The following is a 24,071-nucleotide window of genomic DNA, read 5'->3' as shown; positions in this document are numbered from 1 at the left end:
TGTTGAGATAAACGGGACGATAAAGATGAAGGGGCGTTGATGGATTTTCACTTTGGATCGTTTCTCGAGCTCATCGCCGTCCGTCGTGGAAAAGTTTGCGAAACTTTCGGCCTCGCTCCACTCGTAAAAGCTCGACCCGAGATTATCGGCCGGGCTCTCGACTCGCTTACAATCAATCGCCATGTATACGGGACACGTGTGAAAACAATCCTAGCTTGACACGGGTCGTCGGAAATGGCAACGGGAATTCATAAAACTGCTGTGCTCTATTACTCTCTTTTGCTTCTGCGCAATTGCAATATATATATTGTATGTGTGTTCGGTGTGTGTGTGTGTGTGTGTTTTCAAACAGATTCCGTTTCTCTTGGATATTATATGCGTATCACGAACGCACCGGGACGGATTTGAAAGTTTGCCTACTGCGGCGCTGCCGTTTAACGCTAGCCTTTGGCATAACTCTCGCAAAGTTTTTCCTCGGAACTCGATTCCAGTCCCATCGAATGGACGAACTTGGGATGAAATATGATATTCGATGGAAAAAGAAGAGGGTATAGAATACGACGTGTTTTTCAGTGTTTATAATCGAATTGCACACACCGAGAGAAATAAGAATGGCATAACTTGAAAAATATAGTCTCGACTGTAAAAAATACTGTATCATGAAAGATGTTGTAAAGGTTCCTGTGGTACTGCAAACTGTAAAAGTGTAGTAAAACGGATGTTAACTGTACACTATAATTCTAACAGCATGGAAAAATAGGGAAAGTTATTGTAAATTAGTTTATACCGGTGAGGTGACTATTTAAATGAAGACATAAATATCCTTGCGTATTTAAAATTAGTAATTTTAAGTATCAGAATTCTCTAGTCCTCGTTGGGTCCAAACGAATCAATTATCCACAATGTACTCACTTTACCAAAACAATTATTACTATCCAATGGTTTACAATACTATTAAAATATATATTACTTACAACTGTCTTGTATTTTATTGAACTAATCTTTTTTCCAATAATTATAAACTACCTTACTATTCTGTATAGTTAAAATAATTACTCATGCAGTATTAGATAACTTAAAAACATCTTTTAGGCTTCTGTTAGTCAATTGGGCAACTAAAATATGTCTATAAGACAACTTAGTCAAATGTGCTGTAAGGGTAGTTCCTTCATTATAAAAAAATACAAAATATTAGATAAGAACAAAATGATCTATATATGCTTTTATATTTGTAAAAGATATTTATTTGAGAGCAGCAATGAGGAAATAAATAAACATAATTACCGGTACCAAAAAATTGGACCAGAAGAAATTGTTGTATCATTATTAAAATATGTATAAGAATTTTCAGGAGGAAAAGAGAGGAATGAGAAGAAAGTAAAAGGTGGAAAAGTCGAGCGTAATCCTGGGAGCTGGTTTTGAGAGGTAGTGTCGTAGGTATTGTTGGATTTCCCCCTTGGAGGGATAAAGCTTTCGGCGGGACAAACGAGGCTAGCTCCATGGAAAAATCTGTCGCGCGACAATAGGTTAAAGCGTCAAATTAGGCGGTGCAGGTCAACTGCATGGGCGTCCCTGCATTCTGCTTCGTGACTTTCGACGCTTCGAGTCGACGAGCGGGACCCCAACACATAATCATCACAATACAAATAAGCAGTCAGTCAGTCAGTCAGTAAGTCGGTTGACTCGCTGCTGCTTCTGCTATACTTTTGCTTTGCCATTTGCTTCCTGAAAGCTTTTTATATCGTGTCTATTATGCCTCTTGATCTCGCGGCCATTCTTCCGGCAATGTATATTCCAGTACAGCATATATATATATAGTATACAGCTATCACCAGTTAGCCGGCTAGCGCCCTTTGCGCTAACCTAACCTAAAAATCTGCGCTTACGAGTCAGCATCGAAGAGTACACCAGAATAAAATTGAAGAAACGTTGAAATTACAGAGCGATGCATCAGTGTCATCGAGCAGGACATTGTTCCCGGGTCCAGCGACTTGTCCCTAACGACATATTTATGACGTCACGTTGCGGCTTAAATAATAAGCATTCGATGATGGATGGGCGAGATACGCGCGCGGAAAACCGACATCATTATTGCGGTGGCCATCTCTGCTACTCGTTCTCTGAAAGTTGCGTTTCCCGATCACGCAATATGTCAGTGCAACGTGGTCCCTACGTCCTTGCCAGATGTCGGATAATCTCGCGGTGTTAACCGAGATACCCGAAGGATCTTTAGCATAAATCGATTTACTCCGCCTCTTCTCTCCACCATCCCCTGCGAATCTCCGCTAATTTTTTTCTTTCTGGTCAAAAGTATTGCGGAGCTAGCAGGTCGGTGGGTGACTTTTCTCCAAAACAGGAAGGAAGATGAGAGAGGGAGAGAGAGAATGTAGCTTAAAAGGTTGACAGGCTTTGTGCGCGTAGGGGAGGATGCTAAGGTGGCAGGGACGGGCCTATTAAACCGTTTCATTGACCAAATTTAACGCTAATACTGTCCAAATACGGCGCAGCGGCTTTGTGCGTGGAGTTTTGAAAAGAGATCTGGGGCCTAGGGGGCAGGAAAAATTCGGAGGGGCCAGCTGCTCCGGTTCGTGACGCCCAGGGCCGACAAACACCGGCTTATAAGCTGCCCAAGGTGCCCTCTCGTCGATGCCGATGCTCTTTTTTCCCTTTTCTGACTCTCTCTCTCTCGTCTATCATACCTTACATTTTCTTGTACTTCTCTCTCCTTCACTCTTTTTTCTCAAGCAGTGCAAAACGATCGAAAAACGATCTTATCGGCAAAATTGAGTTTGCGAACGCATTTAAACGTTTTAAAAGCTATGTATGATCTTTGGTAAATCTACCATGTTTGATTTACGTTTCTCTGTACTCTTTATTTCTATCCCCCCTCCCCCCCCCCCCCCTCTTGCTCCTATAATTGACTCGGCGCGGTGGCAAAGTCGACACGAGTCATTGTAAAAGGCAAACAGGGATCTGTCTTAAATCGCAATGTGCATAATTTTGCCTCCCTGTCGATCTGGTTTTTTGCCTCACCCATTCATACGTTACGGTGCATATCATTATGCGGATCGGCGCGTAACCAATTTGTCCCCTCCCCCCTACCCCCCTTTCAACCTTTCCCTCCCCGTCCCAACAATCCATTGACTTCGCCGACAGTTTTCAGTTTAAATTAACAAATAAATGCATCCTACGTCCGTAACCGGTCCGCCAGCAATAAATGTGCAAATCGAACAAATTCCACCGAGAAAGTTTCTAGCCGCGCTCTGGCAAACTTTGCGAATCTGCCAAAGCCCCGACTTTTACATATACTTTGCACTTTTCCGATACTTGAATGCAGTTGCGACGAGGCTGCTGCTGGCTCCTGCTGCTGCTGCTGCTGCTGGCTGCAATGGGAATCAAAATCAATTTAAGGAAATGAATTTTACGAAAAGTCATTTCTTCGCTCACATTCTTTATCTGGCGTATCGTTTCGATTGGTCTATTGGAGAGTTGGTTGCGCAGGGGAAAAATCGCTCTTTTGAGGAAACGAGGAAATTTGAGAAAGGAAGAAAGGAGAGAATGGCTCTGGTCGGGCCGTATCGAGCGTGCCATCTAATTTTCCGCAACATCGAGTTTTATTAATGGCGCGAGCGAGCCACTGCCCAGGTAAAACTGTCACTCGACAATACAGCTTTCCGATCCTCGACAAATTTCGACCTTCTATTCTTCTCCTTTTCGGACGGTTTTATTACTATTATTATTATTATTAATCTCGCTATATATATTATTCCCATAATTGATCATTTTCCCGTAAGCACTCGACCAGACGGGATGTGTAGTCGATAAAAATATTAATCCGGTCAAATAATCTGATTATCAAAGCCAACTGATAAGACGTTTATCGTTATACGCACTGTAAATCAATGTATATATATGCTATTTGATTTTAGTGGCTACGCCTATGCGAGTATAAGGAGCTTAATATATTTCCAAGCTATAACATTTCCAAGTTTTACTGTAATTTGAGACATCTCCGTCATGGATGAAGTTTTATTTGATTATTTAAATGTGATGATTGAGAAAAATAATTTAAAAAATCGTGTCTATCTCCTAATAACAATGTTATAATTAAAAATAATTATTTAGAGTAACGTAGAAACAAAAAATTGTAAACTGGATTCCTTTCATAAGAAATTAAATTTTATCGTTAAAAATTTCCAAACGATATCAATTACAAGCTTTATTATCATTCCGAACGCATAAGCCACGCGGATGAAGCCATCTATTTAAGTAACTGTACAATAAGAATTGAGAAAAATACTAGAGAAAATGCTGTTTATCTCCGAATGACAGCATTATAATTAGAGATCGTTATTTGGAGTGGAGAGGAGGTGGGGAAAATTGTAAACTGAATTGGTTTCCATAGGAAATTATTAGTCGCTCACCCCTCCGATCCCTCTCGCGAATAAGCGTACGGCGCAGGCAACAAAGCGTCCCATAAAATGGCGCAAATTACACGGTCGAACGTGCGTCTAAGCTGCGATCGGTGGACAATAACTCGGCGAAAATTGGTGATTCGATCGCGTTAATTAAGATCGTATCCGCTGTCAACGAGAGCACAGCTGACTCGGCCATGAATTATGCGCGGCTTTATGGCTTGTTCCGTTGCCTGCTCGCACCGAATCACCGTTTCAAAAACATCAATGAGGAAGCCTGTCGCTGCTGATTTATTACGTTCGAATATGTATTTCAGCGTGAAACACGCAGGACGGTGTGTCATTGGGAAGCGAGCGATATAAGTATGTACGGCTAAGAGATAGGGAGGGAGAAACGGTTCATCGAGATGAAATAAGCGAATTCTCGTTGACACGTGCATTGGCGTACTTCGGGGGGCAAATAACTCGATTCCATCTACGTCTCGTTGGGAGGGAGGGGAGGGGGGGAGTTGTGTGGATCGTAGAGTGGGAGAGAGATGGATGGATGAAACCGAGAGAGAGAGAGAGAGAGAGAGAGAGAGGAAGGAAGTTATCGGGTGGCACGCTGGTTGGTACTCCGATGTCACCTCCAGAGCGCAGAGCTGCCCAGTCCTCGAGCCAACTACAGCTCCGGAGTGGCAGTATACGAAGGAAAGGAAGGAAACGGCCAAGCAAGCCAGCCAGCCAGCCAGTTCTTGTTTTATTCAGTCGGGATCATAAATTACGAATTTAAACACACAATGAAAGACGCTTAACAAGAAGCTAACGCGAGATTGAGAGGCCCCGCCCGCGGACACCTCCACTTCCGGTGGATCATTGTGCCTCGTCCAATCGAGTCCCCGGTGCCGCCCAACTCGCGTAAAACACGAAGGGAGCAGGACCAATGGGCAAAAGCCTGCGCGCATGCCGTCCCCTTTCGGAGATTCATTCTGGACCGAGAGCGAGAGGCTCTCGCTAGACGCCACAGTAGTTACGCTCGGAGCAATCGCCTCACTGCACGACACACGGCACAAACCTCCTAGTCCGTCGCCGGAATGACCGGCAACAACCTCCCCCGCATTGTGATAACGCATGTGACCATCGTGGACAGTTTTCAGTGACTATACAGTGCTTGGATGATCGTCCAATGTGCAATTATTAAATTACAATAGGAAAAGTGCCAGTGAGTTTGCTGATTCAGATATATATGTATATATACATATATATAAATATATATATTTGTATATATATATTTAGATAGAGAGAGAGAGAGGGAACATTGTGAAGATCTAGACCGCTGTCGAAGCAGCGGTGTACAATCTGAGTCCGAAACTCTTCGAAGATTTTCCATCCACTCTCGAATTATGCGTGGTGCGAGATGGTGTGTTCTCTGACCAGCAACAGCAAGAGCTGCGCCGAGATCGGGGAGCCGTGCCAGTCTCGCTCGAGCCCGGAAGGCCCGGAGGGCTCCGAACTTCCGGAGAACATGTCCTCGCTGAGCAACAGGGGCCAGCAGCAACAGCAACAACAGCAACAGCAACATCTAGAGCCAGACAGAAGTTCCTCGGCCGGCTCCTCCCTCGGTTCCTGTTCCCCGCCACCTCCACCCTCCAGCCACTCGCCACCGCCTCCGAGACCCGGCTGGCTCCACGATTTCCACGCGGCAGCCTCGCCCCACGTTCTCCAGTTCCTCAATCTCAGCGCCGCCGGCGGCGGAATGTTGGCCGCCAGTCAACCTTTGGCCGCTCTTCACTCCATGGCCGAGCGTAATCATCAGCACCAGCAACAACAACAGCAGCAGCAGCAACATCATCAGCATCATCACATACAGCAACAGCAACAACAGCAACCTGTTCAGATCCCCAGGCTTCTTCCTCATTCCCAAGGTCAATCTTCGCCAACCGGAAGTGGCAAGCATAGTCCAGCCACCTCCATCACCTCCGTCGGCAGTAACCCCCACGGGATCGACACGATCCTCTCGAGGCCAGCGGCCAACCATCCGCAGGCAGCAACGCATTCCGCAGCGGCTGCAGCTGCCGCAGCCGCAGCTGCCGCTTTGCAACACCCCCAGCACCTACCCCCGGCTGCACCCAGATACGCCATGCACGCCGGTTTCACCGCGTCTTCCGGTAAGCTAGTGTACCGTTGATCAATTCTGTCTGAATGTCCAGAGCTTTTATCGTTTAATCTTTGCGAGAGCTTTTGTTAAGTCATGTATGAGGGTTTTAGCGAGCTTACCGGTAAGCTAACGGAGAAGCAATCACAGATTCCTATGGACACCGATGATGAGAGCTTTTATCGTTGAATTATTGCAAGCTCGATTTGAGATATTTACATCGCTTTTATCTCGTGTCGCAAAAAGCTAAAGCTGCGTAGATTAGAGGTACATTCCGGACGCGCAAATGATACCAGCTTTTTTTATCGATTCATCGCAAGCTTTTTTAACATTACGCACATCCTTATTCAACGTGTCATTCAGTACGCTACTGTAAAATCGATTAACTATGTCTTACAGATACCCTTATAAATGAAAGCACTTCCCACCAAATCATTGCAAGCTTTTATAACGCTATGAATGTCAAGTGACGCGGTTCCTGACTCGCTCGTTAATTTAACGAGGGACCGCACCTAATTCTGTGTGCTGCTAAAATTTCAGATATTCATTTTGTGAATACTGCTATGGTTGCGAATTTTCTCGTGATTGTGTCAAAGTGGAGAGAAACCCGTCAGTGCGCTTGTAGAAAAAATTGGCGTAAGAAATACAGAATTCTTTTAACAGAAATACTATCTCTTGTCAGGGAAAACTACGTTGTGCGTCCAAAGTGTCAAAAGCGACAGATTTAAAAACTGTTCCGATCTACTAAGAAGCAAGAACGTTCAATTCGAACAATATCTGTCAGATAAACAAAGTCAACAGTCGCGTTATACGGTTCTTTCGCTTCTTCCCGTTTTATGCAGTACTACTTGTACTATGATATAATACACCAGCTTTACATAACATGAAATATTAGATGCGATACCGTATCGATCAAGCCAACAAATTAATTTGACGAGCATATCTCATCGAATCTATTCTATTTGGTCAATAATAAAATCAGATTTCATTCAATAAGGATTCATATTAGCCATTTGACTTTATCTTATCCGCTATCTCGCGCTATTTAACCGTTACGAGTTTATTAGCATACGCGCAGCTTTCGAAACTCTCGTGGGGTTGGGGTTGGGATGGAAGGAACGTATAATATAATGTGCCGCATGAAAATGTATATTTAGATTTACCCTGCTCGTACTATATTATGATATAGCGTGGCAGTATACATGGGGAATCAGGCGAAATGCTTATCTTTCAGAAATTTCCTCTATAAAAATCAGAATCACTTATAAGCCTGGAAAGGAGTGTGATATATATATATATATATATGTTTAAATAAAATCAAGATAGTAAAAAAATGAATGGGAATAAAGTGATCAATAACACTTGTAACAAATGCATGATATGCAAATGCTGATAATTCTATTATGCAGTCGACGCGCCAATACGATTCTGTTCCTGCTGGCGTATTAAAACTGGCCGGAGATTAATGTTGATTTCAATAATTGGCATTGGCGCGCAATTAGCATGAATAAAGGGGTTCGCCATTACAATTAACATGGACGATGCAATATCGCTAAAAGGTAATTGTGTCCTGTATAGCAACGGAAACGCGCGGCTCCATCAGCTTATTATATCCAATGCGCCAGCTATTTAATCTAGTAACGCGCCTGTATTCGTAATTAACGTTCTACTACCCCTTCCCCTCCTCTTTCTCTCATTCTATCGAATAATAACATTATCGACAAAATTGTGTAGATGCATATACTCACTTAGAGCACGATACATTTGAAAATTCATTAACCTTGCATCGTCTTCATTAAGGTCCAATTTTCTATTTTCCCTCTTCTTTCTTCCTCTCCATTCTTCTTCTCATTTATTACCAAGTTTTATCCCTCGTTGTCGTTGTGGTTGCTTTCACAATTGTTCCTTCTCGATGGAATTCACGGATGCCTCGAGTTTTTTTACGGTCCTCATAAATCCAGCTTGATTTTTAAGCGTCGGGACAAAAGAAATCGGACAATCGGTCTTTCGAAACACGTGTTTCCAGCAACGCATCTCCCTCGCTGCCTAGTTGCTCTGACCACTTGACCACTCACCCACTTGTCCACTTCCAAGTAAAACGCGCGACATCGGCATGCCACTAAAACATAAATGACTTTATTGTACAACGAGATAGATTGCCAAATAAACATTTGACTACCACAATAAAACCATTATCCGTCTCTCTCGTTTTCTAAGTTTGTAATACGCTTCTTGTCGAAACGATGCAGAATCAATGGGTGAAAAATCTCCATGACGAATTGCCCTCGTAAAACTCGGTGCGGATCGGTAAACAAATAGATGTCGATTGGAAGAATTCCAGAGAGTGAGAGAGAAAGTGTGTTGTCTCTGCCTGTATGAATAAGGAGAAAGAATTGGTTAATTCGTGATGCAGTAATACTTAGAGCTCGTTTTAATTTCAGGAATCGGGCAATTTCAGCAAAGAACGGAACCCCGGCACCCTGCCGTTTACTGGCCGGGTCTTCAGGGATTGGTCAGCGACCCTCTGGCATGGCGAGCAAGATTGCACACGCGTGAGTAGTTCTAATATTGTAATATCATATAAGGCAAAACGAGATTCGTCTATCGCAAATTAAGGAAAGTTTTTATAAAATTAAGCTAAAGGGCAAATTAGTGCTGCCTGTGAAGAAGGTATAAATTTCACTTTGGAGAGCAGCTGCTGCCGTGTTTGCTTTCGTGCCACGAAAATCAGCAGGATCCAGTGGAAAAAACACCGCGGAAAAAACGTTCGAAGGGAAACATTGCTTGAGCTAAAACAATATTTCTCGCTGTACCGGACGTGACGACGTTTTCCGATGAATATTATTCATGCGAGTTTTCCTGCGAGGAAAACCGTATGGCTTTCTCTCTCTCTCTCTCTCATACACTTTTACATATACACATACACACACATGCACAACAATGACGATGCTGCTGGACGTACACAGTACGAGTAATTAGCTACCGTGGCGCAGAAGCGAATCCTCTGACTGCGGATTAATTTACTCCAAATCAGCTGACTGCGTCATGCGATGCAATGAACGTAAATTTCGTGTACAATTGGATAAAGGAGGGGGAACGGTAATTACCCAGCTTTCTTTCTGAAAGGCGCAAATTTTTCTGTAAGAAGATTACCGAGTAATGGGACTCTACCTGTAATAATTGCTTCATTAGAGTACGCTTCATATTTCAATGGGCTTGTGTGTGCGTGTTACAAGGGGCTCTCTGAATATCATCGTACTCATCAAATCGAGCCTTGCTAGAGAAAAAATTCAACAGCATATATACGTACTGATCATGTAGTTATTGACATCCTGAGAATTTAAGACAGGTTTAACAATTTTAAAAGGCATGTTTCTTTACTATTTTTAAATCTAAACCTCGATTAAGCATATATTAAGAATATAAGTTTTTTAACTCTATGCTTTTTATTGGTGAAAGAAAGTGACGAGTTACTTCTATTGTGGATAGACATTGTAAAAACAATACGATGACCAATAGAAAGTTTCGAATTAGGAGATTTTTATCCTTAATATGTTTTTAATTATGGATTATATTCAAATTTTATGGCTGACTATAATCGAGAAACTACGGTATATATACCATGTATTATTGTTAAAAGACGAAACGGAGGGATAAAGTAAGGCTTTCCGCACTCGAGCGAATAACTCTGGCAATATTTTAACTGCGGCATCACGGTATCCATTTCTCGTGTAGCCAGCCGGGAACGTAAGTTACACCGGCTACCGGTATATTTTATATTCCAGGCCGATCGGCTCATGGGCCTCGTGAGCCCAGGGAACGACCGCCACGGGAACCACCGGCTTTCTATTTATTCCACCAACCCCTCCACCTCCACTTTCCTTCTCCTATCAAGGCGTAAAAACAAAAATAACCCAATCACCCGACTCCACTTTTACACGAACTACTACCACAAACCATACGATCGATAGTTCTTCGCAACACTATCCTCTTTCCCATGTTTACTAGTAAGGAGTTTTGAGATATATCAGAAATGAATATTCCACCATCCTTGCCAGCGAATGGGAAAAGAGGGGATTTTGGAGAGCTCATACGGAATATGATATAATCATTCAACTCTACCAACTACAACTACAAACTACACGGTTGGTAGTTCTTTTGCCATACTATCTTTCCCCATGTTTACTAGCAAGAAATTTTGCGATATATCAGAAATGAATATTTCACCATCCTTGCCAGCGAATGGGAAAAGGGGGGATTTCGGGAGTTGATATTGAATATGATACAATCATTCAACTTCAATTTTTGCACATGCTACTACCACAAATCATATAACCAATAGTTCTTCCCAATACTATCTTCTCCCATGTTTACCAGCAAAGTAATCGTTAGATATATGCAAAATGAATATTCAACAATCCTTGCCAGCGAATGGGAAAGAAAGGAATTTTGAAGAGTAGTTGATATTGGATATGATATAATCATTTAACTCTAATTTTTACACACAATCTGCTACCGCAAATCACATAATCAATAGTTCTTCGAAGCACTATCCTCCCCCATGTTTACTAGCAAAGGAATTTTCAGATATATCCAAAAAGAATATCAAATCATCCTTGTCAGCGAATAGGAGAGAAAGAAATTTTGAAGAGTTGATGTTGAAAATATGATATAATCATTCAGCTCTAATCTTTATGCAAGTCACTACCACAAATCACACAATCACTAGTTCTTTACCGCAATATCTTTTGCCATGTTTACTAGCAAGAAATTTTGCGATATATCAGAAATGAATATTCCACTATCCTTGCCAGCGAATGGGAAAAGAGGGGGTTTCAGAGAGTTGATATTGAATATGATATTTTGGATAGGCAGAAACGAGGGTAGCCACGTTACACACGCGGGAGCAAGCCATGCGCGCACACGCAGACGGAGAGGGAGAGTGAGAAGACGCAGCACATACAAACTCGCACACGTTGGTCGGAATTTGTAGTGGCGTGTCACCCTCCTTAGCTACATAACGGCACATGTGCTGCTCCAGGGTGATCTATAACAATCCCCACCTACCTCCATCCACCTTCTCTTCCTTCTCCTTCACTCCACTCCACTCCACTCCACTCCACTACACTATACCACACTACACCACACCTCCCTCTCGTCACGTGTTCTTTCACTTTGCTTCGGATTTTTTTTGCGGTTTCCTTAATCGCTCTTATAAATCCCCCGGAATATCCTTCTCCACGAACAAAACCCCTTCGTGGTTTCCTATCGACTTTCATCGCACCACCTTGCAAATCGTTATACTTCTGTATAACTCGATGTAATTTACCAGGACAAAGGTAAATAGTAATATCGAGGATCTTCATAGAAGAACAGTATCCAGGAGCGCTACGACCAGTTTATGACAGCATACTTATTATTGCTAAGGCAGCGAGAAAAGGCACTGAAAAAAATCGCTGACACGCCCGATCGTTTTCCCCGTACCATCGTCAAAATCTAGCACGTGTTTCTTATACACTATCGTCCAGTTTCGTCCTTCAGCGATCGATGCCCTCAACCCTCTTACAATTCCTCATTTCGTAAACGATGCAAATTTTGATGAATTAAAATAAAAACACTTTTACGATACGTTATTACACGTAAACGTTTAGTTTCCACTGCGGCTGGTCCAAATGGTCGGATTAATCTTTGGGACGCGTGGCTCTTGGGTTAATTTAATCGTCGTATTTGAGCGAGTCGAATTGGTCGTATGCGAATCAAATCGTCCGTGTTACGTGACGTATTGAAAAAAGGAGATTCGTCCTCTCGATAAGACTGAAAAATTAATGAAATTTCGGCAGGGTCGATCGAGGGATTAGGAACGTTTCGGGGGTGTGATGGGTGAAGGTAGAGAGGGGGTGCCTATGAAAAAGGGGGGACCGGATGCGGTAAGCAGCTCATTAGAACCCTCCGCCGACTGGCCATTATTGCCTCGTTCCGTATTCCGTTACAAATTGCTTTATTAAATTAAGGTCCCGCAGTGCGCGTACGCACGAAACCCGCGCAAAGCCGCACGTACCAAAGCACGCGGAGGAGAGTCCCTCTTAATTACCCCAGCCCTCTAATTAAGAAGACAAGCGGCCTTGCGGCTTCCTCTAAAAAGTTTCTCCTTTCGTTGCAGTATCGCAGCAGTTGGGCTGCCAACAAGCGATGACGGGGTCGGCTGGGGGTGGCCAAGGAGACCACGAGGCTGGTAAGAAGAAGCACACGAGGCCAACTTTCAGTGGTCAGCAAATCTTCGCACTCGAAAAGACGTTCGAGCAGACGAAATATCTCGCTGGCCCCGAACGTGCCAAACTTGCCTACGCACTGGGAATGTCCGAGTCGCAAGTGAAAGTGAGTTCCCCTCTTTCATCCCTCCTCTTTTATATTGCATTTTTTTTGTTTGAAACTTTTTTTCGCACCATCTTGGTGATCAACTTTCTCCAATAGCACGAATATTATCGTTACATCATTGAAACGCTCCGTAGATATCCAGACTTCTTCTGGACATGCTGAGGCTGTCCCTTGAATATCATGTGCTATCAGAGTTGGGGTTTTATACGATATATGGCGGAAATACGACATGTTTTTGATGAAAAAACGTATCAGCCATTAAAAGGTTAATGACTATTTCAGTGCATTAGAGAATTAAAAAAATTATAGACAGAGAGAGAGAGAGGAGTTTATGTCTGCTTGTTTAAAAAACTGTCCATGTTCACTTTTGCAAAATAACTTACCCGTCAAATTGAATTTTTTCCCTTAATTTTTTTAAACACAATTTTATAAAAGAAAACTTGTTGCTTTAACGGCAATATCAGTGGATTAGAGAATTAAAAAAGAAAAAGAAAAGTGTAAATAAAGAGAGAGAGAGAGAGAGAGAGATAGGTATATTTCTGCTTGTCTAAAAACCGTCCATGTTCACTTCCACAAAATATCTTACCGGTCAAAGTGAGTCTCGTTTTCTTGATCTTTTTTAACGCGATTTGGCAAAAGAAAAATTGTCGCTTTAACGGCAATGTCAACGGATTAGAGTCTTGAAAAGTAGGAAAGAGGAGGGAAATATACGGAGAGGGGCAGAAGGGGGGGGGGATGTGCTCGTTTTAAAAGGCATCCGTGTTCGCGCCGGGTGGCTGCGGGCTTACTCCATCATCGTGGCTGGTTGCTACCGGTGGGCCTGCTAACAAGCGGCTTCTCCGAAAAAACTTTCAAGGATAAAAGAAGAAGCTGGTGACAAAACGGGAGCCGGAGACGTGTCAAGCTTTGCGCCACCTGCGTCATCCTACCCCCACCCTCTCAATCCTCAAACTCTTCACTCTGGATAACGCGAGAACTCTCTCTCTCTCTCTCTCTCTCTTCTTCAACCCTCTATCCCTCTCCTGCTCTTAATATTCTTCCTCGAAATTTAATGATCGTCAGCCTTTTTCTAATTTCCCTTCGTTATTTCATTAAAACTTTTTACGCAGCTTCCACCCCCTCTTTTATGGTACAAGCTCGGCTCTCCAAACGGTTACACCGGGGGAAGAAGAGTCGGGTGGTGATGAATCTCGAGTTGGGAATCCTTGAAGAAGACGCGTACCATTATTATCCCGGTCGTGTCGAAAATTCTGCGAAAGGAAATTGTGCAAAAGTATCGGAACGGGACTCCGTTGCTCTTGCACTCTTTCCATTCCGAGATAACCAATCCCACTCTTGGATTCTCTTTCCACTTAAGCTCGCTGTCATCCACCCCAGCCACACCTTCCTTGCTCTGCAGCGTTGGAACGTGGTGGTAGACTACAGGAGGTAGAGGGAGGAGGGGGGGGGGGGTGAAGGACATTGCGAGCAGGAGGAGGAAGAGGAAGAGTAGCAGGAGAGGGGTTGTCGGCGGCCGCCATCTCCACGCCGCCACCACCACCACCACCACCTCCACTCTTCCTCCTCTTCTTCCTCCTCCTCCTCCTCATCCCCCATCTCCATCTCCTACTCCTACTATACGCGGCTTTCACGGCATCCTCGCGGTGGCTTCTCGGCGCCTCGCAACCCCTCGCAAACCCTCCTCGCTCCTCCCCCCTCTCCCAACCCCCTCTTACCCTTCCTACTACCCTCGCGTCGATGTAGCGCTGTCATTGGCTCGTTCCACGCCGCCATATTTACATTTTTATTGAAAGCTACAAGTCTGCGTGTCGCTGAGCGATGGCGAGGGGATAAGCCCCCGATATCCCGCGAGTACTCCTCGATACGAGAGAGAGAGAGAGAGAGAGAGAGGGTGAGAGGGGACCAACACGGCTAGAAACAAATGTTATACCTATACACGCGAAAGAGCGGGAGAAATAATGCGAGAGAGATAGAGAGACAGAGTCGGTGAAATAATAATCGTATAAGGAGAAGGACGGTAAAAGAGGGAAGAGGGAGAGGGATGTAAAGTTGGGGAAAGGATGCCGAGGATTGTGAGAGGCATTCAATTACCTTGGATTTCCTCGGCTAGCAGCGATTCACCTCCGCGTATATGGCATCTTTCGAAGCCGAGATTGCCTTCGAATATCTCTCTCTCTCTCTCTCTCTCTCCCTCTCTCTCGATTGGACCTACACTCCTTTTCCAAGAAACACAACGACGATAGGTACATAGAACAAGCTACTTTTCTCTCGCCCCTCGCAACACCCCTCTGTACCACTATCAATTTCCTTCTGCACCCTCTCATCTTGTTAGTACGCGCGCAAACAGATACGTAGTTGCGTGCTCCACGCGAAACATCAAGCTACAATTTGTAGAATGGAGTATTCAATTTCAACTTTGATGTATTGATGAAACTTGCAGAGGAATCGTGGACAGAAGCATGTAAGTGCGAGTTTTTGGTGAAACGTTAAGATTGCAGCTGTTGAAAATATTTTATACATCTTCAAGATTGAAAAATTTGTTTTGCATTAAAGGAATATCAGCTTTTTCATAATTAAACTTACTAATAAATATAAAAATATTCTAATAACAAGTGTAAATTTTCCAAAAATAGTTTGATCTTCTATATATAGGTTGAATGTGAATACTCTGGCGTGTTGATAAAGCTCATATCACAATGTTGAAGAGATTATTAAGCACACACAAACCATGTCACTTAAATAAGTGCATCTCGTGATGCATAAAACTAACGATCAACAACAATTATCAAACACAGTATCAAAACCTCATATGACACAGAACAAAACATGTTGATAAAGCTCGCGTCACAATATTGAAGAGATTATTAAACACAAATACACACACCAAGTCACTTAAATAAATGCATCTCTTAATGCATAAAACTGACAATCAACAAAAATGATCAAACACAGTAACAAAACCTTACATGATAATGAACAAAACATGTTGATGAAGCTCGTGTCACAATGTTGAAGAGATTACTAAACACACACACATCGAGTCACTTAAACACGTGCATCTCGTAATGCATGAAACTAACAATCAGCAACAATTATCGAACGCAATATCAACCCCATATGATAGTGAACATTAGCGTGTTGATAAAGCTCACACCACAATGTTGCACCAAGTTGTTAATGCATACAATGCAGATACATAAATGCGCGCTTCTCGCGACATATGAAGGTAACAATTATCGAAAGGAGTATCAACCCTGTATACGGTGGTGAGCGTTGGCGTGTTGGTAAAGCTTACACCGGAGCGTGGCAGGGGGTTGTTTACGGCGGGGTAATCTGCTCGTCGACGGATACCAATATCGATGACGTCAATTAGTACGAGAGCGGGGGTCTTTCCCCACCCCCACCCGCCTCCCATGTATCATATCACGGTGGTATAGCGTGTACGCGGTGCTGCACGCTGGCACGGCGTGATAAATCACGCCAGCAGGCGGCGTTACCCTCTCTCCACCGCTCAACTCTCATCCACCCCCGATTGGACCACATGCACTTGACTCCATAATGCTTGATTCCGCAAACCAAACCAACTCCTCTTCCTTCGCTCCCTCATTCGTTTCTCTTTGCACTCTTATTGTTTTTTTTTTTAAACAAAAAAAGTCTTATCCAATTTCGTTGGTTCACCTGAAAAATAAAGTGTTTGATGAAAATATGATACGATGGAATGAAAGAGAGGGGGAGGATATTTGATTAAAATTGAAAGCTGGACGATTAGTAGGGAACGGTTCAGTGTTTTTGCGAGACGCGAAGGGTAAACGAGAGGACGTAACGCGTAACGCGGGGCTGACGTTCCTGCTGGGGCGTCACGGTCTTTAACCGGCAAATGCCCCGCGTTCGCTTTGTCCTATTAGATTCTAATGCGGAGACATGGGGGTGATATGGGGTGAGCACCCTTCTCGATGCACTTTTCACGGTGTTCATCGACTCGACGACGGCCAATTGCGCTTCGGGATAATAGCTTTGCCAATTTCTGAGCTACTTACCCATCGATGTTCTCTTTCTCTCTCCTGCCCCCCCCCTTCAATTACTTCTCTCTATCACGTTCAACTTCTACTCTCCGTCTCGTTCGATTGCAACGAATACAAAAATATGATGAGTCAAGATTTGACGCGTTTTGACCTCTGACCTCTCGCCCTGTAATACACGCGATATATATATATATATATATATATGCAGTAAAAAGTTAATTGCACGGTAATTACGCAGAGCTGTATTATAGCGCAAAACATGCAATCTGCCAGGGAATAAATACGATTTACCTGGCTAAAGAGCGGAATAATGTTGAGCTCGACGTAAGAGATTTATATCATTGAAGGAAAACGTTCTGTTGGACTTATTTTATTAGGGAAATGCTACAGATTAAAGAGACTCGAGAAATTAGCAGATAAATCATAGCAGATTAATATTGTCTCGCTATACTTGTAAGCTACAATTAACCGCAACCCTTTCCCCCCTCTCACCCTTTACCTTGACGACTCCACCCTGATAAAGGTTTTTCCACATCAAATAGGACATTTAGTAGGACGATTTGGATAGGAAACTGCGGGACGAGAGGTTTTTGTCGTCTTTCGAGGGTCCTCTCGGTGGGACAGAACGTTTAATTGGAGGCCCCTATTAATAATGTAGGATACGCGAAGCGCGAGGGAGAGGAGATTGGGGATGTGTTATTGACGATTCTTGCTGACAGACGGACCAGCGGACAGTCGAGAAGGTCGATGGAATAGAATTAGGGGTAGTGAACACATATATATACACGTGTATATATATAGCAAACGCCTCTCTCGCGAAAGACAATTATTTATGCAAAGAGGTACTGCCACGACTCTCCGAATCTCCTCTGGCGTGTGACAGTTCCTACGAGACTCTTTTGTCAAGATTAACGAGCACTAAGCCGGCAATAAAAGTATTTGCCTTTGGCTTAGGAAATAAACTGGTCCACGCTTAACGGGCTAAATTTATTGCCGGCAGCCTAGACGACTTGATAAATTAGCACTGTATACAATTAATTACTTCATGCCGCGAAACAACCCTTCTTTTTTCATCATTTTTATTTATTTATATTTTTTTATTCATCCACCTCAATCTTATTGCTCGGTATAAAGTAAACGTTGAAGAATTCATGAAATTTTGGGAGAACAGAACTAAGGGTATCAGGAAAAATTCTTTTTTCATTTTTCCACCTGAACATTATCGTTGGGTACGAAGCTACCATCGAAGAATCCATGGACAGCGCCGGTCGTACGGATTCTGCGAAAAAGAGGAGTAGGAGCGACAGGGAAAACGTAATACGGTGGTTCTACCGGTGTATTTAAAGCGCGAGCCATAAATCAATATTCGCGATTTCAGATTATACCGCGGGTCATTGCATAGTCGACGTATCACTTTTTGCAATATCGGAAAGGGATTTGAATGCCAACCAGAGGGGGATTTACTAGTTCCGACCGATGAAGAATTATGCGCCCTACGATTCCACGTTTTCGAATTTATAACTTTTTCGGCATCGCGCGACTCCCGTTTGATTAATACGCCCACCCTGCGATATTTATGCCACTCTCGCGTTCGATTCCATCCCATCTATTCGTATCCTAAGCAACGCTCTAACCGACGGTCTAAAACGTCACTTTTTTTCTTGCCGATGAATAAACCATCATGAATGATGATGATGATGACGATAATGATGATGACGATGACGAACACATTCTTCCAGTGGTCTTTCATTGGCGAACAGTCGGTTAGGGCGATTAACTCGGGACTTTCTTTCCCGTCTCGAGGTAAATTTCGCTTTATTGCTGCGTTTTCTTAATTCACTACGACTCTCATGCAGAACATAGTAGCGCGCATAACCCTTGATGCCGTTACGCGCCTTGTTGGCCACGAATACACGGCACGTGTGGCCGTCGAACGTTTTCCATTATTACATCGATAACATAATTCATTGGAGTGATTTTCCCTCGGCACAATTTGATCAATTTAATCGATCATTTGTAATTGTTACACGAGGAATGTTATCTATTATTCTCTTCTTTATCTGTACTGCTCTGTTTAAATATTTCGATTCCAGAGAGAAAGACTGAGAGGGTGTAAAAAGAAGAAGAGAGAGAGAGAGATATTTTCAAGGAAATCACGTGTGAGTTTTCCATTATTACAACAATGATGTAATTTATTGATTTGATTTTCCTTTTGAACATTTTAACCGATAATTTGTCATGTTACCTGAAGAATTTGATCTATTATTCTCTTCTTTATTTTTACTACTCTGTTTAAATATTTCGATTCCAAAGAGAGAGCCAGAGAAAGTGTAGAAAAAAAGAGAAAAAGATATTTTTAAGGAAATTACGTGTGATTCACGAGTTTTCCATTATTACACCAATAATACAATTTATTAGTTTAATTTTCCTTTCGAATAGTTTAATCGATCATTTGTAATTGTAAATCGAGGATCGTGATCTATTATTCTCTTATTTATTTTTACCGCTTTATTTAAATATTTCGAATCCAGAGAGAGGGAGAGAGAGAGAGAGAGAGAGTGTAAGGAGAGGAGAAAGAAAGATGTGTTCGAGGAAATTTGATTCCGAAATAAAAATAGAATATCGGGGATAACGCGAATCGGTGAAGCCATTTGATCTTCGGGGTTGGCGGGGTAGAAGGAGAGAAAGCATATCAATATGGGGAAGCGTCGATACGAGAACGGAATACAGAGAATCGCATTATCGCCCAACTACCATCCAGCATTCTCGCAAATCGCATTACTTATTATTTGAAGGATCATTCGGCACTTTGTAATATCGCACGAACCGATGGCAATTATTGCCTCGCGATTTATTTATCCCGCGAGCAAGCATCATTCGCCTGGTCCCCCCTTGACTCTCGTGAATTGAAAATGCAAAAATTCTTCTCTTTCCAGGAGCGCGTAAAAGCGAAAGCTCGCGCCACGAAAAGGGATGCTTGATGACGCGTGTAAAGTCATGTATGACATTTACTCGAGAGCCTTCCGCATCGCTTGCTTCGATTCTTATTCAAGCGAGCCGATCAATTTTCAAGCCTGGCTGAACCTTCGCTCCTACGTCATTCTCTCCGAGCAACGAGTACCCTACGTCTATAATTTTCTTTCTTTGCTGGTATTTTTTTAAATTATAGTGTTTTTTTCTCGGTATAGGAACAAGTGGAAAGAGAGTAACAAGCAGCGATTGGCTAATGCTAATAATGGACAGAGATATATCAAGAGACACTGTAGAATCTCATTGGCAGTAATCTAAAAATTGAGACACTATCTTCTTTTATAGGAAGTTTGATCATAATATACCTAATTTTTATTTTCGATGCATTTATTATGTCACTCGCTTATTTAATTAACAATCTAAACACTAATCGTGTCTTCAGGGATGAAGATTTGTTTTGGTAGCATTGTTTTAAATTATTTTGTTTCTTCGTTGAGGTATATGAATACAAGCGGAAAAAGGGTAGCGAGCACTGATTGACGCGTGCTAATAACGGACAGGAAGCTATATAGTATACTAAACGGAACTAAACGCGAGCCGTGGCTTCAGAGATGAAGACTGCGAGATATGCAAATGGAACCCTCAGCCTTGCACATTTACATCGAAATCCTGTGCGCGAATTTATCCCTCGCTGTTTTCTTACCCCGGCGTGTTCCTTTAGCCCATTTTCAACCACAAAAAATAGCCGTCCGCCGATAGCTGAAATTCATCCGGGTGACGTAGTGTGCGTGTGCACGTGCGCGTGGTAATATTGTCGGTGTTAAAAGAGCAATTTAAATGCGCGTGGTATCGCGATGAAGATTAATTTTGCATTGGAGGGAAAAAAGTGGAAAATGGACAAAGCAAAAGTATAAAGTGAGTAAGTAAGTGAGTGAGTTGGTATTAAGGAAGGAAGGATGTAAGTAGGGGAGGGACAAGGGCGTCAATATTCGTGATTAGATGACTATCGGCCTCTATCTCGGTTGAAAAGAAATCGGTAATGTTATCCACCACTTCCCCTTCTACCCCTTGTCACCCCGAGGGCTTTGCGAACTTACAAATGCGGTTTTGCGTCTGGCTTTACAGGACAAAGTAATGGGCTTAGATAATCCTGATTTAATAAATCGAACAGTTGTGAGGCAACAGCAGGGAATCCCCGTTCCCGTTCGTCCCGTCTTGTCCCGTCGGCAACGCGTGCGTGACTAATGTGTTCAAAAACAAGATGGATGATTCCTCGTAAGGCATTTCGTCGAGCATTTACATCTCGATACTCTTTCACTCTTTCCCTTTTACTTCCACGCTCCGCGTAACTACTCTTTAAAGTCTTCTGTTCGCGTCAGAGTTTCCACTGGACGTAATAAATAAATCTATTTTTATAAGACGTATTATAAACGAATATTCTCCTCTCTCTCTCTCTCTGCCATTCCCTAACATTACATTTCAGTCAATCGGTGCAGATGTCTATTTCGCTAAGACGAGGACCCTGCTATCTTAATTCCCGGAGTGTTTTAATTTTCATCCAAACAGCCATTAAGTTTTACGGCGGGCCGTTTGCTTTTTAATCCGTTTACCGGCTCGCGCGCGCACTGGGACGCGCTTGTATCTTTAATTTAACCTCTCTCTTTCTCTCTCTCTCTCTCCACTTGGCGGCCATTGAACAAGCCTGTGGATTGGAGGGTTGTTGGCAGGGGAGAGCGGGCGCAAGAGGAGGAGGAGTTTACTGGAGCAACGCTAGTGCTACAGCTACCGGCAATATCCTGGCAATATACTGGCAATGTGCCGGCACGGATCAGGATATTCCGAGTGGTTTGTGGGTGCGATCGCTACAGTGGCGCCCCGTACTCCCCTGACGCCCGTTACGTTAATTAAATACATTGTTGCGGGGACACGGACTCCTACAGCGTGCATCTCCAGCTCTCTCCAGCTTTATAGGTGCGGAGGGGCTACCTTAAGCGAGAGAGCGTCCCTGACTTCCGACCAAGTCACCTGATGAATTTTCACAGTTCACCCTCTCTTACACTCTTTTTTCATCTCTCCGATTGTCCCATTTTTAACCAACATTTATAATCGCCGAAGTAAATGTCTCCTGGCGAATGTGACGGGCGGTGAGTAAAAAAGATGAGCGGTATTAAGAGTGGGATAAATGTGTTTTCAGGTCTGGTTCCAGAACAGAAGGACGAAATGGAGGAAGAAGCACGCGGCGGAGATGGCGACGGCAAAACGTAGACAGGAGGAAGTGGAAGGTGTGGTGGGGGAGGGTGAGGACGGTTGCAGCGACGGAGAAACGGAAGCTGCGAGTGGGAACGGTGACACGGCAGCGAAACGTTTGAGAAGGGAGCTGGAACAGCAATACGGTCCTTGAGGAAGCGTCGGTGGCGGCGGCAGCGTTAGCTTCGGTGCTTCCGACTAGGCAAGAGGTTCCTTTCGCACTGTCTCTGTCTCTCTCTCTCTCTCACTCTTTTTCTCTAACTCTTTCATTTGCTCTCCTCTCTTCTCACCCTCTCAGATTCAAGCAGAGCAGAGAGACGAGAATGAGATACGAGAAGAGAGGCGAAAGGCGTGGCCGACAGGGACCGCCAGGGGCGGTGCAAAGCACTTCATCCAAAGCGCAAAACCCCATCGGCGCTCCTCATGCCTCTCGCGGATTTCGCACGAAGCACACCAACCAGCCGTAGTAAACGGCAAGAAAGTGTTTTTTCTTCCCTGATCTACGCGCACCGACTACAGACAAACCGGACGTGTGTTGCTCTCTTCTTTCCTCGTTGAGACTGGTGGTGGTGGTTGTGGTGGTGGAGAACTGGTAGTGCGGTAGTAGTAGTGATGGTGGTGAGACGGTGGAAGCCAAAAAGGGGAAACTTCCCTTTCTCTTCTCTCTCAATTCTCTTCCTTTTGTGCCACTTAGCTACCCCCTACCACACCATCCTTACATTACACACTGCTTGATCTAAAGCTTATTAAAAGATTCTCCCAAACGCATAGCGTTCTCGTGCCAATCTCCCACTTTGCTGCTCTTTATCTGTTGATAATTTTCAGTATATTTATAACATTGTAAAAACTGCAAATCTCTGTACGATATAAATATTAAGACCTATTTATGCAACTATAGTTTTCATAACTCACAGTTTCTACGTAAATTTTACTTTTTCTCGACTCGTTTGATTTAACAGTTTGAATAGCAAAGAGAGTTACGAGAAGAGTTAGTGCACACAATCGTTGAAAAATTCATAAAGCAAACTTTCGATCCTTATCTTCAGCCCTTCCACGATGAAATTATGTCGCTTTAAGATTCATCCTGCAATGGCGTTGAGCTCCAGATTAATGGGTGGGAAATCATGGCCAATGTGACGACATGTGCCCGGATTTCTAAAAAAAAAAAGAGGAAAATTAATTGGATAGGATGATAATAATAATAAGAATAATGTAATAAATATATGCAAGTAAGCGGAAGAAATATGAAATGTATAGCGTGAAGAGCGATTACTGAAGAAAAGAGAGAGTAAGAGATAGGCCGGTGTGGGTGGTGCTGAGTCTGGCGGTCAAAGTGGCCAGCCTATAAACTTTTGTATATTCTGTAGATATGATAAACGTGAATGTGATATTTGACGTATTTAATACGAATTCGGTATAGATAGATAGAAATCCCCAATATATTAGATTAAGCTCTCGAGCGAGCGACCCTATAAGAGAATAAATAGTACATCTATTACTCTAAGTTGTACACATTGATGAACAAATGCGCGACGAGCGAGCGTGTCTTGGAATCCTATAAGCTTAGTTTACAAACGTACTGAAAACACTTATTAGCTCTATATTGTACAGTAATTAGATAAATTGTTAATTGAAGGTAGAGACAATCTGTATAAAATATTGTATAAATTATACATACATGTTATCTATCGCTTGTGTATTATATCTCCAATTTAATAAATGGCCTATACAATATGCTTAACTTTATTCAGTATAATTCATTTTTCTTCCTGTTTCTTCAGTTATGCGAAACAATTTGGATCACACTGCGTGTCTGCGACGATTGTTTAGCAGGGAATGGAAAAAGCTCAGCCGCGGACAGCTTTTGGTTTAAAGATGAGCCACACAGTATTCGCATATATATGTGTG

The 24,071-nt window shown here is 43.1% G+C and overlaps 1 protein-coding gene across 2 annotated transcripts; it reads left to right on the top strand.

Moving 5' to 3' along the window:
• Window positions 1-5,407: 5,407 nt before the first annotated feature.
• LOC136776747 (homeobox protein Nkx-6.2-like) lies at window positions 5,408-23,863 on the top strand. Of its 2 annotated transcripts, XR_010823133.1 has the most exons (5): window positions 5,408-6,562; window positions 8,991-9,101; window positions 12,710-12,924; window positions 22,111-22,372; window positions 22,462-23,863. XR_010823133.1 is itself a non-coding variant. In XM_066732557.1 (4 exons), exons 1-4 carry the CDS (start codon window positions 5,812-5,814, stop codon window positions 22,315-22,317), a joined length of 1,284 nt encoding a protein of 427 aa, XP_066588654.1. In that variant the 5' UTR covers window positions 5,408-5,811; the 3' UTR covers window positions 22,318-23,863. The 2 variants fall into 2 exon arrangements, 1 of the variants encoding a protein (XP_066588654.1); XM_066732557.1 differs by having other exon boundaries at window positions 22,111-23,863.
• The last annotated feature ends 208 nt before the right edge of the window (window positions 23,864-24,071 follow it).

This window comes from Prorops nasuta, unplaced genomic scaffold (genome assembly GCF_024137725.1).
Source record: "Prorops nasuta isolate Cenicafe-Biocafe unplaced genomic scaffold, Cenicafe_Pnas_1.2 PNAS00010, whole genome shotgun sequence".
NCBI lineage: Eukaryota > Metazoa > Arthropoda > Insecta > Hymenoptera > Bethylidae > Prorops > Prorops nasuta.
This window is presented reverse-complemented; position numbering and strand designations above follow the sequence as displayed.